At 32.5% G+C, this 19,007-nt stretch overlaps 1 protein-coding gene across 32 annotated transcripts; it reads right to left on the reverse strand.

Moving 5' to 3' along the window:
- Window positions 1–1,012: 1,012 nt before the first annotated feature.
- LOC114172825 (F-box protein At5g46170-like) lies at window positions 1,013–15,965 on the reverse strand. Of its 32 annotated transcripts, none has more exons than XR_014986267.1 (13): window positions 15,575–15,955; window positions 13,702–13,754; window positions 13,396–13,525; window positions 12,406–12,648; window positions 11,006–11,132; window positions 7,268–7,369; window positions 6,205–6,328; window positions 5,053–5,142; window positions 3,801–4,112; window positions 3,249–3,390; window positions 2,074–2,175; window positions 1,818–1,996; window positions 1,013–1,260 (listed from the first exon to the last, which is right to left on the reverse strand). XR_014986267.1 is itself a non-coding variant. In XM_085668616.1 (13 exons), exon 1 carries the CDS (start codon window positions 15,472–15,474, stop codon window positions 14,827–14,829), a length of 648 nt encoding a protein of 215 aa, XP_085524742.1. In that variant the 5' UTR covers window positions 15,475–15,965; the 3' UTR covers window positions 1,013–1,260; window positions 1,818–1,996; window positions 2,074–2,175; window positions 3,249–3,390; window positions 3,801–4,112; window positions 5,053–5,142; window positions 6,205–6,328; window positions 7,268–7,369; window positions 11,006–11,132; window positions 12,406–12,648; window positions 13,396–13,525; window positions 13,702–13,754; window positions 14,594–14,826. The 32 variants fall into 32 exon arrangements, 26 of the variants coding, with proteins under 26 accessions (XP_085524742.1, XP_085524743.1, XP_085524734.1 ...); XM_085668616.1 differs by having other exon boundaries at window positions 14,594–15,965; XR_014986264.1 differs by having other exon boundaries at window positions 13,396–15,462; window positions 15,575–15,960.
- Window positions 15,966–19,007: the final 3,042 nt, after the last annotated feature.

The raw sequence follows: 19,007 nt of genomic DNA on the forward strand, positions 1-19,007 counted from the left end.
TTATAATTTTATAATTTTATAATTTTATAATTTTATAATTTTATAATTTTATAATTTTATAATTTTATAATTTTATAATTTTATAATTTTATAATTTTATAATTTTATAATTTTATAATTTCATAATTTCATAATTTTATAATTTCATAATTTCATAATTTCATAATTTTATAATTTTATAAAACCATTTTATCGTTATCCTTTTATTTATATGGTTTACTGCACTCTTGTTTTAAAATAATTTAATAGCGTTTTTTATTTTTATTTTTATTGTATTTTCTCATCAAATCTATTGTTAAGTAAATTGTATTTCTCTTGGAGAAAGTAAATATTAGACTACCTGCTAATTCTGTAATCAAATTTGAATTATCTTCTTTTGATTTAGTAATATAGATTTTTTTTTTTAAATTAAGTCCATTAACGTTACGAACACTACAAGAAAAAATATTTTTAACAGAGGTTTATTTTTACATTACTCAGGGTTAAAACCTCTACTAAGTTCTTTACCTGGAGTTTCGATTTCTCCCGCTAAATCATCCCTGGAGAATGTATTAACCAGGGTTTTTACGAACCCCAGGAAGCACCAATCAATAACGGAGGTTTTTTATCCTCTTGTATTTAACATAAGTTTTAAAACCTCAGTTAAGTTTTGTGGGTTTAAAATCCCGATTAATTACCATAAATTTTGAAACCTCCGTAAAATATCGTGGATTTTGAAACATCCATAAAATACTATGGGTTTTAGAACCTCCATAAAATAACATAGGTTTCAGAACCCCCATAAAATATCATGTGTTTCAAAACCCCCTAAAATACCCTAGGCTTCAAAACCTCCATAAAATATTATAGGTTTCAAAACCTCTGTAAAGTACCATAGATTTTTAAATTATTATTATTATATTATTTTACTCATTTATCATTTATGTATTCATATATATTTTTTCAATCACAATTATTTACATTTATTCTATTTTTTTAATCTATATTTAATGAAATTATACATAAATAGATATAAACTCATCAAATTGACATTATTTATAGATGACTAAATGTATATCAAAGTATAACAAATATACGAATTCAAATTCAAATTCAAGTACAATATTAGTCAGCAAAAACTATCATGAAGTACTGCAATGGTTCTCAAAACATAAAATGATTCATTAACTTCCACATTATATTATATTCTTCAACTATCACATGATTTTCCTCATGTACAGAACTTGTTGTATTAGTTGGCACACTCTCTTGATCAGAAACCTACAATATAAATGTGAATCATAATTATAAATGTAAACTCTGAAAAATAAAAGAAGTTATCCAGTCTTAAACATTACTGGTGTAGGATTGAACATAGTCAACTCAGGAGGCAATTGACTTTGATAATTTTGAGAAAAGAAGTTCAGGAATTACAGTATGCCTTGGATCCATCTTACAATGTAATGAAAAGAAAGATTAATCATAATCCAGGATTCAAGTTGAGTGGATGAGAATGAAAAAAATTTAATTATAATTTATCGACAAAAATTTTCCAATAAATTTCACGAAAATTATATCAGATAGCTACAACACCATAATAGTACTTCATGTAGCATATGCATGATTTCTAATGTAATTTGAAATATATTATTGAACATCTTTAAATGCAATTCGATAAGGATTTAGATTCTGTAGAAGTTAGTAGCTCTATAATTCCATTATTTAGCATCAATACAGTGATTTCTGTTAACACAAAAATAAAGACCATAATATAGTGATGTTAGATCTGGAAACAAGCTAAAGATATCTAATGGAAAAACAAATGAAAAAAATGTCACCTGTGCAAGACCTAGAGCATGATATCCAGCACCTAGTGCACCATAGGCACCGCCAACCAAACCATAACCGACATGTTGTGGATAACTTGCAAGCAATCCTGGTCCTAACTTCTGTGTGTTTGACCCTCCAGACTTTTGATCAGACCGTGGCTTTGCCAAAGAGCACTCTAAAACTTTACCTGAAACATAGAATAAAGCTAATGAATATTGACAAACATTCACAAAAACAATCACACAAGGTTGGACAATGTGCTACCTTCTAATTCATATCTTTCAGTGCTTTCATAGCATTGGACCTCTCTGCAAAATGTACAAAGCCAATTCTGTTCTTTTCTTGTCCAGATTTTTTATCATATTGCTATAAAAAATTAGTCAAGTCAATTTACTTTGCTTGTACTGCGATGAATATATTAAAAAAAATTGAAAGAACAAAACATCTTTAAGTGCATCAACACACTAATCCACCACAGCTTGAGTCAAGCCGGGTTGCAAAATTTTTTACTCACCAAAAAGTGAGTCAGGTTGAGCTAACTCGTATTTAACTCAACCCGAAGTGAGTAAACCCATGTGAGTCAGATTGGCTCAATTTGACACCCCTAGATACAATGTAGGTCCCTTCAAGACTCTAGTTAGCTAATGCATTCACAAAAGGACTTCTCTAGAACAATTTAGGGATCTCACGTTGAAGGGTAGTGTTGTTATACCAACTAATAGAATTTAATATTAGTCCCTTCAAATTCTTAGGCTCTTGAGCGGCGTAAAGTCTTTTGTCTCCATAACACATCAACCTAGGAAGCTACATGACTCTAACCATGACATCACAGCCAAAAACCATCTCCCTGCCCACACCTCAAATTTTTTAGCTATAGAATCCATTTTTGCAGTATTTTCATGATTCACTTTTTCACAGTCGTGTAGAATACATGTATTTTTATTCAAAAACATGAATTGCATCCTCAACTTCTTTACAACAAAAAACAAGTATGACCTCTGCTTTCATCTCTCATCTATCCTAGCTCAGCAGTATCATTTCCAGCTAAGCCAAGTATTTTCTAATAGACCACTGCTCTCCAATATAAGGATCTCTGTTCACTCAGCTCTTTGCTCGAAAGCCTTCATACTTTTTTCAACTTCTTTTGACTCTCCTCACACGTAACTTATGTGTTCCATTCTTATGTATTAATTCCGTCTTTTATTTATCACTTCATTCCAGTGTTCTCATGCCAATTAATATGAATGTGCCTATAGTTGTGAATAGTTTTTGGCATTTATATATCTATAATATAAAATCTTTGATATGAAAGTCACCCAACTACAACATTTTTGTGGTCAGCCACTCCTCATTGTGATTGATAACTATGAAGCTAAAGAAACTAATAGATGATGATGTAAATTTAATGACTTAATGGGTAGACAGTCTGAAATGTGTACCTGAAAAAGAATGAGCACCCTTAAATCACTTTTTCTCAACTCCTCAAGCATTGAATCAAGAAGTTGCAACTTGCCACTTGCTTTTAAATCAAAATCAAGATACTGAGACGGTTCGAGACCCTTGTTAGGGATGACTACAACACTGTCGAGAGATACCACAATAAAAATAAACTATTAAGAAAATACACAAACACTTGACAGCTCTGGAGTTAATAAAAAGGAACACCAAATCAAATATAAAAAAAGTACACGTTAGTATATCAAATTCATTTTAATTATGAATCAGAAACACCAAATCAGAATTAGCATCAATTCATATGCAGCATAGGATGTTGAAATGAATTCAATATAAAACAAAATCAATTTTTATTAATAATACTGAATTGATTATATTGATGTCATACTCATTGTAATTATATCGCTCAGTAGTAAGAACTTGTTAACAGTTTAGCACTAAACATCTAATAATAATAAATACATTATTTCATGCAACTTTATATTGTTTTTGATGTTATGATATGCATGCAATTTATTTAGAAAGTAAAACCTAACCTTCCGAGTTAATATAAGAACATCACGAACGGCCTCAATGCTATCAACCTTTGATGAGGAGCGCAGAATAGAAGCATTTGACAGTAAAATAGAACAATATTGTTCAAGCTGCATATTAGATATTTGTACAGGAACCCAATACTCAACAAACCTAACGGAGTCAGACTTGCCTCTGTATGGATTATGACTTGACAACCTCTCCTTCAGTTGAGTGACACTATTAATGGAATTAGTTATTAAACCAGCTTCTTTTTCATTATTAATTTGAGAGCCCTGCAGCATGCTTGCAGCAATAGAATCCCCATCTTCAAGCTGATGAAAAATTACCAAGAGATCAAAGATGTACCCATAGATAAGCATAAAATATAACTATATGTGTGTTTGTGAGAGCATGTGTGCAAACCTGTGAATAAGTAACCAAACATTGATAATAAATAGAACTAGGTAACTGGTTATTCAAACTTTGAATAAGAAAAAATTTGGTCAAATGTGAACTCATTAACTATAATTATTGTATACAGACCAGCAACATTGTTACAGTCAAGTAGTATGCTTAATTTGAAGTAAATGCAAATTAAATGTTTCTTATAACAAAGACATAATCAGATTTTTTTTTCCACAGCAAAAAATGCTAAAACTTTAGAATCTAAAAGTGATAGAGCACCAATAGGTGAACCAGCACGCAGAACATGAAATCAAAAACAATGTAGCAAAGCAATGCACTTGCTGTCCGACAGACATCCTACACAGAGTATTATTCTCGGCAAACAAACTGCAAATAGCAATCCCCTTTGCCTAATTACACACTCTACAACTTCTAAATAACTGCCATCAGTTATTCTCTACGAATAACTGTCATCACAGTAGTATCTAATTCTAATAAAGAACTGCTGACGCAATGCGAGTTATTTTCTAGCACATATTCTACCCAGAACTGCCAACATGACTGATATTATTATACTAGCATCTAACAGTACATGACTGCTCATACCAGTTATTATCAGTTCCTATTAAAAGGTGGTTGTTGTCCTCAATCACTGTCACCTTTAGAAACACCATTTTATCCTCTATTTCTTTCCCAATAAGCAAACCTTAACTTCCTTCTCTCCAGCAATACAAAATACTTTTCACTAAAAATAAATGGAAATCTGAAATTCATAATATAACATATTTCCTTCAAGGGTTTATCCTATTGTACCGATAAACCCTTTCCAACATTATGTGTATGAGTAACATTAGGATTGACTTTCACCTTTTCCAACAAAGTTGCTTTCTTAGGCTTCTCTTCTCTTCGAGCCTCTCTCTCTTTTTCTCTTTCCTTGCAGTTGTCATTATTTTCTCCCTGTAAAACAACAACCACTTTATACTATGATAAACTGCTGTGAACATTTAATTGCGACATCAGCTTAAAAAATAGAATTATAGATAAAAGATACAACACAAAATGTATGACCTCACCTTAAACATAAAATCATATTCAAAATAATGCATAGATACATACATGTGTATAAATTAAAGATAGGAAGAATACCTATGAAGTCACACATTCAAAATTAACTCCAATTTAAGTTGTGGAAAAAGGAATTTATACTAAAATTTTCTAAGTAGAGTTTTTCAAGCACTTAAGGAATTTACTGTGGCTCATGGACAAGCTCAAAAGGTATTTTTTGTAAATACAATGCAATAATTGTGTCTCATTTGTTTTTAATGATGATGCCAATGATTTTTTTGTATGGGGATACTAACAGACTGCAAAAAAATTTCCTAAGCATTATAAGGGTCAACTAGATGTTAAAAATTCTAATATTAATATTGGTGGTGTACTGGACTTGGCATCTAAGCAAACCAAATGATTTGTTAAGGAGAGAAATAACAAATGCTAAAACTATGAAGCCAGACATCCCTTCGACGAAAAGGAGAAAATGTGTCTTTGAATCTGTTGGTTTACATAAATGCTCTACAATCGAGAAGCAACATAAGATACCATCAAAACAATTTGGAAAAACAATAGAGAGCAACCTGCTTTCGTCAAGTGATTTTGTGTGCTCTAAGGGTTCTCGTAACTATCTTTTAATAGCTAGTAACTTTATTCTCGTAAGTTACTCAACAATTATAAAACTTAACACCATGGTACAATACACACTATAAAGCTGTATACATGATCATACATTAAAATATCCCTACTTACCTTTAATATTTATGATAAAAAATAAATATTAAAAATATAGATTTTACTAATAAACTGACAAAGACAAAAATTATTACTTTTCTTCCAAAATATTTTCTTTAACTATTAATTTAATTATTTCTTAAAGAGTGTAGATAAAAGTCAACTAAAAGTCCAAGTTTCTATCTATCTAGTTCCAGGCTATAAAAGAAATGCATAGCATTGAAGACTTTCAACCTGGACTACAGCAGAAACACCTGAAAAATGAAATATTCAACCTTCACGTTTATAGGCCTTAGATTGGATACAGAACATCTTTTAAGAAATCCTTGCCCTCCCACTCTAGCATTTCAAAATTGAACTGCAAAACAATTCCTAACAATTGGTACGTGATTGAAAACTACGGTTAAAATAAAATATAAAAAAACTGGTAGCATACTGACAATGTACATTACACCATAGTAATATTAAAACACATTAACAAAATTATTAAAAATAATGTATTATTACTTTTTATAGATTCACGAGCACTCGAAAGAAACATTATGAAAATATTGCCGAAAAGAAAAGTCAACTACCTACATCAAGGCAAAAATCATATAAAAAAAAGAAGTGATGCTTTAGCTCTAAAATTGATAACAAAACTTATCACTATTAATTCTAAACTGTTTGTGGTAACAGATATAAATTAATTTTAAACACTTTATTAGTGCCGCTCATTTCTCCTTATTGCACCATATTCCAGCAGTTATATTTATCTTTTTAATTTCATATTAGTTTATCAATTTATGAATGAAAACTGACTAAAATAACAATAAACTAGTTACTTTTGTATTATCAAAGGAACTATATGATTGGTATTCGTGAATCCAACTGGCAACGTTAAGCAAATCAGCACAACATAAAAACAGAGTTATTAACCAAATTCACATCAACTTAAATTGAGACATAGTAAATTTATGCTCAAACTATGCAAGTGTATTTAATTAATTCATACTTGGTTTCAAATGGCGTTTACTTGCTATATTAAAATGCTATGCACAGGTCCAAGAATTTCATTCAAACTAGTTGTGACACAAACATGGCAACAACAACAGTTACCCTTACTGGACTATGACAACATCAAATCACATGGCCGCAAAAATTTTTAAGCTGTGACAGTAAAAATTATGTGACAGCAGCAGTAACCAATTCAGGTCATATTCACATCAGGAATTTAACTCAACAACAATTCCCAATTCAATTCCCAACATTAGTATAAAATTAATATTAAGCTCACTAGTAAGGTTACAAACTCTACCTTATGAGGAGGTTGCAGACCGAACAATGATAAGCACCATTGCACCTTTTGCAAAACATGAACTTACTTGCAAAACACTTTCTTTCTCTCCAGCAAAATACTCTGCATCAAACAATAAATTAAAATTGTTTCAATAAATTTTCCTAATTATACAATAAAACTATCAAAATTATAGAAAATTGAAATTTAAAAAACTTGAATTCATATTCTTTTGGACAGACTAAATGAGTGTTTGATTTAGTGTCTCTTAAATGTTTAAATCGCAACAGAGTAGGATAAAGAGATAAAAACCCACCGAAAAGAGCAAGTTCAACACACCACACAAATCAATTGAGCTTTGTATCGGTTAAAGATTTTGAAACCCTAGTTATTGGGCTCACCGTCTTCGTCGTGTTCATCACTAGCGTCAGCTCCACCTTCATCTCCGCTCTCATGCTCGGCATCGTGGTCGATTGCCTCCATAGTGCTTTCCTTGTGCCTGAGGAACTATTCCTCGACGAGCCAGACGCCTCTCAGACCATCTGATTCCTCTCCTTCCTCCGCAGCCTCGCCATTCTCGCTGCTGCCATTCTAGCTGGGCGAGGATCCTTGTATGTGACGCTCTCTGTTCGCTCACCTCTCCGTTCGCTCTCCGTTTCTCCTTTCTCCTTTTCTCCTCTTCGTTTCCCCTCTTTTGTTTCACCTCTTTCTCCTTTCTCCTTCCTTCGCCTCCATTTGCACCTCCATTTGCGCCTCAGTCCACGATTGCCGCCGTTCGCATTTGCTCGATTGGGTTATTTGGTTCGATTGCTCGCATTTGCGCCTCAGTCCACTCCTTTTCTGTTTCTGGTATGACATTCATCAATGTATTGTTGCATTTTTGAATTTAATCTTGCCTATTTTTGATTTGAGTGGCCAATTTTATGATTAGGGTTTTCTGTGCGAGCAACATTTTTGTGATGTCTATACCTTGTCAAAATATCTTGAATGAATGAATGGCTTTAATTCTGTCGAGCTTGAGTGGCATTGACATATTGTGTTGATTGCATTTCATCTTCATATCGTACATAGTTCGCCGTTGTTGCTTGTGCTTGCGGATCACTTGTCACTTGCAATTGTCAGTTTTTTAGTCACTTAAAGAATACTACCACCCATGTTCTCCTCTCATAAAGTCCGATCCATATTTCTATCCACAACCTGTCTTTTTCTTTTTCACCTAAAAATCCTTACCCACTGTATCGACTCCACGTGGCAGATTTTTCTCGCTTTCCACATCTCACACTAACACACACTTCTCTAACCCACACACAATTTTTTTGACGTTTTTTCACACACTCCTCATCCTAACAAACTTCAGAACAACAGAACAACACACGAAAAAAAAGATAACACCTCCCCACTCATTCACGAAAAACCTCACCGGAACCAAACCCTCACAGAACACTCCCCTTCTACGATTTCTATCTCTTGTCGCTCCTCCTCCGCAAGCCGCCACGCCTCAGCCTCCTGAAACCTCATCCACCACGACCATCAGCGTCAACTACCAAAGCTCGCGAACTGGGCCTCCGACGGCAAGAGCCGCCGCTCGCCCTCGCCAACTACTGCTGGAACCTCACTAGTGCGGTACCTGAGCCCTAAGCTGCCAGTCGCCACTTTAATAGGTCTCAAATTCAGTCCTTCGAAATCAAGTTCGTGCGTGAAGCACGAATCTTCAACTAGAAATTTGAGAAGCTCAAACCCGCTGCCGAGGAGGTCGAGCACGTGGTGGCGCTAATGCTTCCCCTGTGAAGGTCAAAGACGGTGTTGTGATTGTCCTGTGAGATTTTTATCGTCGTTCATTATAAAATTGTAGACATTTGTTTATTTTGATACATTTTTGTGTTTGGGATTGGTATTGGTTTGGGTTCTGAGATTTTCAGTGATATGATATGGTTTTCCAGTGAAGTTGTAATTGCACCTTTATTGTGTGTTTATTGGTTTAGGTCTTTCCTATATATATATATATATATATATATATATATATATATATATATATATATATATATATATATGTGTGTGATTATGTGAGTATTTAGGCTATAGAAAGAGGGTTATGGATACTGATGTGATGGATTTGTTTACAAATAAAACAGTCAAGAATTATAGAGTACATTGAAAAATTTTGGAGAAGGGTTTTGGGTGAAGATAAAGAGTGAAAGAGATCTAGAGATAGGGAGTGAAATGGGGTCCATTGTTTGTATAAGTGATTTGTTTGGTGGTTATTCTGTGATTTGTGTAATGAGTAATTGTAGTATTCCAGGGACATTGTTCCCTCCTCACACAGGATAGCAATAATCCTGTTCACTCCCCTTTACAAAAACCTTCCTCCTAAGACAAGGCTACCTATCCCTATATATAAACTTTCATTGAAAGTCTCTCCCCCCTCCAAACTACCAGACAACAACCTATAACCACCTATTTTTTAACAACTTTCCTCCTAACATATACCTTCCTAGTCCTATCATGAACACACTTGTATTAGTATTCAGGGGAAAATAACATGATCTTACAGAAAGATTCCATGGTACAGAACATTAAACAGAAAAGTAAAAACTAATGTGAGAAAACATATGTACAAATTAGGTGTTAGCAGAGGATTTTCTACTTCGAAACACACAAAGAAGATTGACTCAAGTACTTAATAAAATTATAACTGTACCACTAAAATTTATTTGTATATGTTTAATGTTATAACAATTAACATGGAGATTAACTGTGTTCACACATATGTAGTAATATTCTTACAAACAGAATCTACTTACTCATCAATTAAGTCAGAATGACACAGAACTGAAAGCCTGGCCAAATTCAAGCACAACAGGTATATGGTGGAGAGTGGCCATGGAGGCATGGTAAGTACCATGATTTTGTTTACAACCACACATGAAAACGATTACATTTATCAGTTAAACAACGATATCAATAAAAAAATTTCACCAACAAATAGATAAACTAAACAAATTCAAAATATCAAACAAGCTGAGTCCAGTAAAAACATTGGAGCTTAGGTTATTTATTTAAATGAGGCTCCAATCACCCAACAAAGGTGAAGGCAGATCAGGGTATTTATGGGTATTCACTTCCTTTTACAGCCCCATGGCAGCAAGAATATTTCTTATTTTCTTCTGCATTAATTTATTTCAACTTTATTCTCCCAGAATTTATGTTTCATAGTTGCATGTGTATCTGTGTACTTGGGGAACACACCCTAAAAGTCTAGGCTATTAAGGAGAGAGAACCATTCACTTCAATACATAATCGAACATCCATAGTTCTTTATGACACACCAACAACTGGCTTTGATACCAATTCATAAGTACTAAAACACTTGGAAATTCAACCTCAAAAGTTAGCCATTAAGCGAGCAAGAACAAAGCACTTCAATACTCCACCAAAGATTCCATGTTACTCAATGTGTGACTTAAGCACACCACAATAACCAAGTTCCCGCTGCATAACCTCCAAAAATTGTATATATATTTTTAAATCTCTAAGTAATATACCTACCTGAAAACTATAGAAATGAACTCCCTACTTTTTAATATTGTTATTCCTAAATTGCTTTACAAGATTCTTATGTAATTTATCATCCTTCAGATAGTCTGACAGATGAATCTTCTTAAAGAAACCTGATATAATCCAAAAGGTTGAAAGACAGATTGTACATGAATGTAAACAAGGTGGAAATAAATTCTTTGACAAGACTTCTTTTCAGCTTACATGACAGGCTTTCAACATCATCATCAATCTCTGCGCTAGCAGGCTTTTTGTCTTTTCTACTAAATACCACTTTTCCATAATTATTAATTAAATCTTCATACATGTCATCTGTGTCTTCATTTACATCCTGCAAAGTACACAAGTTTTGTTACTTACGTCCCCTTAATGATGATCATCAACTGCAATTAACATGACAAAGTTTACAAAAGTATCTAAATTTCCTTAGAAAGGGTGTCAGTTGAAATTTGATGTTATAAATCCATGCAGCATACAAACAAATAAAATGTGAAAGAGTCCTATAAAAGACAATTGACCTATATTCTCAATATTAGCAGTTAACATCCAAGTGAGTTCATAAGGTACACTGTTTTCAAGACTAGAATATATAGCGATGAATAACAAGGGGATTGGAAAAAGAAATGTGGCGAAGATGACAAGGTTCACTTGTTGTCATGATGATAAAGGACATGAAAACTAATACTCTTTTTTTTTTCACCAAAATCAGGGTGAAATAGGTGAATTAAATTTGTATAATTGAAAACTTCAAAGCAAACAATTGCATGATGTACCGTCCAGGGAATGGCCGACCTCAACATGCTCATTTGGATTCTGACTCGATCAATATTTATCATAAAACAACGAATTTCAGTCACAGGCCGAGGTGACGAGCATTTGGGCCGAGGTGGTCGAGGTGACGAGCATTTGGGCCGAGGTGACCCAGGTGACGAACATTTGGACCGAGGTCACCGAGGTGACTAGCATTTGGGCCGAGGTGGCCGAGGTGACAAACAAATATCCCTGGATTTTAGGAATAACCACCCCCATGCGAGATTTCAGGAGAGAATAGTGGAGAAGTGGGTAGGTTGGTTAGCTAAAGATCTGGCAGTAAGATAGCCATTTGAAGACTGAAAGACCCTATATATATATGAGGGACGGGTGAAAGAGGGGGGGTCTTTGATGGCAGAGTTGATTCCCAGTTCTGGTTCGGTCCCTAATTCCAGACCGGAACACATGCCTAAGTCAACATTTTATAAAAGTAAGCTTTCAAATTTTCAATTCGTCACCTTCTGGAAGACAAAACTTTGTTGTTCCTTAGGTAGTTATAATGTTTTCCAACCAGAATTGGAGTTTCAAATCAATAATTGTCATAATAAAGGTTGGTAATCAATATATGTTAATAAGGTAAAACTCCAAATATAAACAAAAGGATACTTGTATTGTATCTAAGTCTTTTCTCCCTTGGAACCCAAAATTCAAACTCAACCCAGAAGATTTATGAAGTGCTAAATGTTATCCAAACTGTAACTGGACTTTAAAATGATATTATGCAGCTATATTAAATTAATCAACAATTTAAAAAAAAAAAACCGAAAATTGCAAGGAACAAGATTATATTTTACCGAGAAAAAGCTGTCTTCGGCTTTTTTACCGAATGCGAAGCTTGAAAGTGAGTTTTGCTTCTTGGACTTGAAACCATTGATGGAGTGTTGCTGTAAATAAAGCTCCTTTATGCACCAACGGCTGAAAACCTTTCTGGGTCTGGGAGAACACTTGGCTTTGAGATGACCCAATTCGCCGGAAAAAATCACCGTCAGTACGGTGCCAGCACCGGCGAGAGACAGAACAGTGGATGATGGTAGCATCTATGAATAAGCCAATAGTCACAGTTCAACATGTGTCTACCATGAAACTACATATACAATTACCTTAATTCTTTTTTAATTACAAAGATGTCCAAAACATGATTAATCACTCAGAATCAATTAACAATCAGTCAAACTGATTAAGACAAACTTCATATCATAAACTTAACCAAGTGACCCTAGCTATAGTATATTATTAAAATCCAGATACTATCTAATGTATCAAGTATGAACAAAAGGTCAAAACAGAAGTTTTTAACAACTAAGTGATTTCTCTCAATCTCAATTATAAAATAAAAAACCTAATGACACAAAATGTTAAAAGTAAAAGTTGGTACATATTCATATTATGAAAAGTGAAAAATATCATATATTCAATTACATTAATGTTACGGGTGACTTCCTTTCCTATTTCTTTACACCTTTCTATGATTCTAAATTTAACTTCATTAGGTTTTCAATTCCTTTAAAGAATTGTTAATTTTAACCCTCATAAATTTTAAATAAGATGTCCCATTTAATGCTAATATTTCCACGTAACCAAAACTATCTCTTAAAAAATATGAATAACAAACAAAAAATATAAAATTAGAACTACATTAAATAATATCTATTGTAGTAAAAACAAATTTTAATCTTTAAATCAATAATAAATGCAATAAACATGTGTAATCTAAGTGTATAATCTAAGTGTTCTTTGATATTTGCTTAGAACCATAAGTTTAAGAAAGACTAAGGATGAATTACCTCCAATTTTGGCTGAGAAGACCCAAAAAAATCAATTTAAGCCGCAATCCTTAATTGAAGTAAGAACCACTTGCAGAATAATCCCCGGATTGAAACTTGGGGTTAGGCCTAGACACAAGGTAAGATGGGGCTATTGTTTGATATAAAGGTAAACAAAGGGAGGAGAAACATTTCATTCCAAATTTTATTTCCACAAAACAGAGTATGTTGACATAAAGGCTAGCAACATACCATTCAAGCATTATCAGAGAGAAATAACAAAGAATACAATAACTTTAAAGCTAAAAGACATATAAGCATGGATACTTAAAGCTGCATACAAGACAAACCACGTGATTCTCTTTTAGTAAATCATAAATCTGCACACAGAAATTAGAGTTTCATAATATGGCTCACATCGTATTGTGCTAAAAAATTTCTCAATAATTAAAATGCTTACACCATAGCTCTTTCACAAAGTAGGCAACTAAGACAGATCATGTTATCATGTTATCAAAAGACTGTTCTTTTCATTTCACTCAAAAGTAAAGTACATTCTTTTCTCTTGGCAACATTTATATGCAAATTACTGATGCTTGGCTCCAAGACTTTCAAATTGATTAGGCATGAGCAACTCTAGCATATTACAACTTCAATCATTTAAAAACTCAATAAGCATAAAAAAGAAATAATATTAAAAGGTAACAAAGCTCTCGTTGAAGTTATTTTAGTGTAATGTTGTCTTCATTGTTTACTAGTAATGTCTGCAATACTACAATTACTCATTACACAAATCACAGAATAACCACCAAACAAATCACTTATACAAACAATGGACCCCATTTCACTCCCTATCTCTAGATCTCTTTCACTCTTTATCTTCACCCAAAACCCTTCTCCAAAATTTTTCAATGTACTCTGTAATTCTTGACTGTTTTATTTGTAAACAAATCCATCACATCAGTATCCATAACCCTCTTTCTATAGCCTAAATACTCACATAATCACATATATATATAGGAAAGACCTAAACCAATAAACACACAATAAAGGTGCAATTACAACTTCACTGGAAAACCATATCATATCACTGAAAATCTCAGAACCCAAACCAATACCAATCCCAAACACAAAAATGTATCAAAATAAACAAATGTCTACAATTTTATAATGAATGACGATAAAAATCTCATAGGACAATCACAACACCATCTTTGACCTTCACAGGGGAAGCATTAGCGCCACCACGTGCTCGACCTCCTCGGCAGCGGGTTTGAGCTTCTCAAATTTCTAGTTGAAAATTCGTGCTTCACGCACGAACTTGATTTCGAAGGACTGAATTTGAGACCTATTAAAGTGGCGACTGGCAGCTTAGGGCTCAGGTACCGCACTACCAGCAGTAGTTGGCAAGGGCGAGCGGCGGCTCTTGCCGTCGGAATGGACCTACGCAATTTATTTACCAGGTCGTTCGACCGATGGTGTTTTATGTACGAGTTTTTTCAACCTTGACCAATGGGCCTGAGGATTGGCTTTGGCCGATTGACCGATGGGACATACAGTACACCATTTAAGGAGGACACCGTCTTCGATGCCAAGCTCACCGCTGGGGAGCTCGATCCGGAGGAGGCGAATCTCGTTGAAGTTTTTGAGGACCTGAGTGGGGGAGTGGTGCGTGACGCCGGCGTCTGAGTCATCATCGGTGCCGACGGCAATGGAGGAGGATGGGGTGGGGGAGGAAGAGGATGGGCGTTTGGGGCCGAGAAACTGGCCGAGGGTTTGGATGGGCTTAACGATTCCGCCGAAGACGAGGCGGAGGAGGTTCCAGAAAGGGCCGCGGGACTTGTCGGAGGCGGCGGAGGAGGAAGAAGAGTCGTCGTCGGAGATGACGCAGTCGACGCGGACGACGACGTTTTCGACCTGGGGGACGAGGGAGTGGAAGCGGCGAGAAACGACGCAGCAGCGGCCTAGGGCTTTTACGTCGCCGATCTTGTTGAAGACGAGGAGGAGGAGGGAGTCCGGGAGGCGGTCGAAGTGGTCGATTTGGGATGCATCGGGTTCCGGGAAGATCCGGCACGCTAGATCTGCGCGCTGAGAGGACATTGCACAGAGAGAGCAGTTGGGGAAATGAATTTACCTGATCCTATCGCAACTGAGAGGACATTGCACAGAGAGAGCAGAGAAATTGGGGAAATGAATTTACCTGATCCGATCGCAAGGGTTTTTCAATTTAGGGGTTCGTTTGCGTCAGATCTACCAACGTCTGAAGCCTAAACAGGGATAAGCAGAGATTGAAAGAGAGCGAGAGAGAGAAAGAGAGAGAGATTGGAAGCGATGCAAAATGAGACTGCAAATGGTGGGTTATGGAGACACATCCACGGTTTTGGTTTTGTCTTTACATATATGAGAGTGAGAGAAAGAAAAAAAGAGAGATATTATGCGCGTCGAGGAAAAAGGTGGATCAGTGGTAGAGGGTGTGATTGTGTGTCATCTCATCATTCTTCCTCTCTTCTTCTTTTTCTTATCTTCTGTTAAGCACCTTCTCTAACTCCACTCTCTCCACTCTCTCCCCTCTAATTTCATCAACTGCACAAAATTATTTATTTCTCCATCTAACTCACACACCTCTTTCTATCTTCTTTTCTATTTTTCAAATCCACAATTAACACACTCTTCTCTCTGCTTTATTCTTTCTTTAATTATCTAAATTCATATTCAAATTTTCATATGTTGGAATCTGAAAATTTTCAAAATATAATTTTAATAAACTAATACATTAATACATCATAATGTTAAGTTAAACCAAGCCCACAGATAATTAATTTGATAGGTTGACTAAATAGTTCGACCAACTTTGCTATCAGTTATTGCAAATAATCCCTGTAACTGAAAGTTTGAGTTTTATTCTCATTCTATGTCTTCTCTACCATTTCGAATCAGACTACTTTTCAATTTAATAAATATAAAATATTGTCACATTGATTTTTTTTACGAACTCAATTAAAAAATAATTAAGTGAATAAATATTTTTGGATATTTTTTAAGCAAAATTTCTCACAGTGCATTACTTTGAAGATTTTATATGATGTTAAACAACTATATGACATTGTTATATTGATTTGTCTGTAGAGTGTAGTTATGACCTAAAACTTGTTCAAAAGCATAAAAAATGCATGTATTTTGTATCCCAATTAGGAATCATAAACCATGTGCACTTAGCATTCTTCTCATAATTTAGATTTGGATCCAAGAAATCACTAACTAAACCAGAACACACGCGCACCATGTGGCATGTGTGCATTCATGGCATATGCTTTCTGAACTCTCTTTTAAGTTTCGCAAAACTAACATGTGCTTTTCAAATATTTTAATAAATATTTCTTTATTGTTCGTTTGATCATTAATTGATTAGATTGATTCACATTAAATTAATTATTTTGGTTTGGATTATCAATATCAATTCAACAGATGAAGATCAGTGGACGGACACTAAAAATTATTTACTACCCGTGTCCCTATACAGATAATTTAAGGATTTTTTTTTCTTTTCAGAAAATTATTATTATTCATTTGTTTTCTAAATATTTTATAATTACTTTACAACTTTTTATCAATAAAAAAAATCATAAGCTGACGAGACAATCTCTCTCGTGAGGGTAAGGAGAAAATAACTAATGTTAGCTAATTAAATGAATGGTAATTTAGTGAATTAATGACATCACCGGTTTCAGTACTTTAAAAATTATATTATTAACTAAAATAACTAATTGTTTTATTTTTTAATTAAGTTAAGACGATGTTACACATATACAAAAATGACCAATAGTATACCTAATAAGTGGTGTTAATCTGTATATCTCTATCTATAATATTAAAATATATAGCAATAAATTTATCTGCTGTGATGAACCTGCAATGCTTTAATATGTGTACTAAAGAATAGTTGTTGTTTTTTTTAGTAAAGTTCTCTTATTCATTATTATTTTTTTACTTAAGTACATTAGTTTGATTGGCAAAACTTGTTGCTATTATATTTTCAAGGACCAAGCAACCATTTGGGATGTAATTGTTGTTATGTCTTAAAAAGTACTTTCATATTGGAGATACTTTAAATAAAAGTTATTAAATATAATGAATAATCATGTTATTTATATATATACATATAATATGAATTACCATATCACAATTTAAATAAATATAATGATTGAATCTGAAAATTTTGATAATACTAAAAAATAGAGAAGAGGTGTGAGTTGCATCGGAAGTTATCCATAATGTAGATTCATTATTAACTACATACACTAAAAAAATAACAATTTTATAATTATTTGGAATTGGATTCATTTTATGAAGAGAATATCATTAATGTTAAAAGATAATTATTGACAGACAGCACGTGCATATTTAGTATATTAGTAGTGATGTATTATATATGTTCTTTTCTTTTCTATTCCTGTAATTAATAATAATTGGACATAAAAATAATTTAGGTTAATTATATTTCAAGTTCTTCATAAATTCCATAACTTTTAATTGAATACTTGTAAGTTTATGTTAACTTTGCGAGTTAACTATTATCTTAAACGGTTATCTTAAATATCATCATATAATATTTATATCTTATTTATGAGAGATCATAATAAAATAATTTTATTCAAAGATATATGATATTTAATGGAAATTAATTTTAAATTTAATTAAAATTATTAAAATATAAAATACAAAATATAAATTATAAAAATATTAGGTATGTAACTATTAAATTATGAAATATAAAATTATAAAGTTAAAATTTATAAAAATAGAAAATTCAAAAATTCAAAAATTATAAAAATAGATAATTAAAAAACTACAAAACTATAAAATCACAAAAGTATGAAATTGTAAAATTGTTATGAAAATATCAAATTATCGATTTATAGACTTTTTAATTTTGTATTTTTGTAATTTTATAGTTTTGTATTTCATAATTTTGTGGTTAAGTATTTTATACATTTTAAAATTTAAATTTTGTATTTATAATTTTATAACATTAATTAAATTTTAAATAATTTTTACCAAATATAATAAATCTTTAAGGGATCATGTTTACTTATAATAAAATATTATATGATAATATTTAAGCAAAGTGAGAAATGCAAAATATGTCTCACATCGTATAATTAAAAAAAACTTTTACATGCAAGATTTGAAAATAATGAAATTTGTCATGTACTTAAAACATAATTCAGTAAAAAAATTACTAAATGTATAAATTTTTTATATTAGTTCAATATAAATTAATTAATTTTAAAAGAAATAAAATTTATGAAAAATAAGTATAATATCAAATATATATATATATATATATATATATCAAATATTTATAATTATATAAATTTTAAATTAAAATACAGTGAATAATATAAAATATCAGGATAAACATAAATAAACTTAGTTACAAACAAAATAAAGTTGTTAAAATAAAAAATATTTGAAAAAAATTAAAAAATATTTAAAAGTATTTTAAATATATTAATTTCTTTTCCTAAAATTTGATAAATTTTTTCTTATATATTAATAAAAATTACATTAGATAAAATTTATTTGTCTAGAAATATATATTATCACTCAATTTTGAATTGAGGTTGTAAAAA

The sequence above is a fragment of the Vigna unguiculata genome, chromosome 11 (genome assembly GCF_037176805.1).
Source record: "Vigna unguiculata cultivar grain cowpea cultivar isolate G323 ecotype 2 chromosome 11, ASM3717680v1, whole genome shotgun sequence".
Lineage (NCBI taxonomy): Eukaryota > Viridiplantae > Streptophyta > Magnoliopsida > Fabales > Fabaceae > Vigna > Vigna unguiculata.

Bases quoted from the DNA above. Each gene is read 5' to 3' on its own strand.
- LOC114172825 (XM_085668617.1), bottom strand. From the start codon at position 15,474: ATGTCCTCTCAGCGCGCAGATCTAGCGTGCCGGATCTTCCCGGAACCC.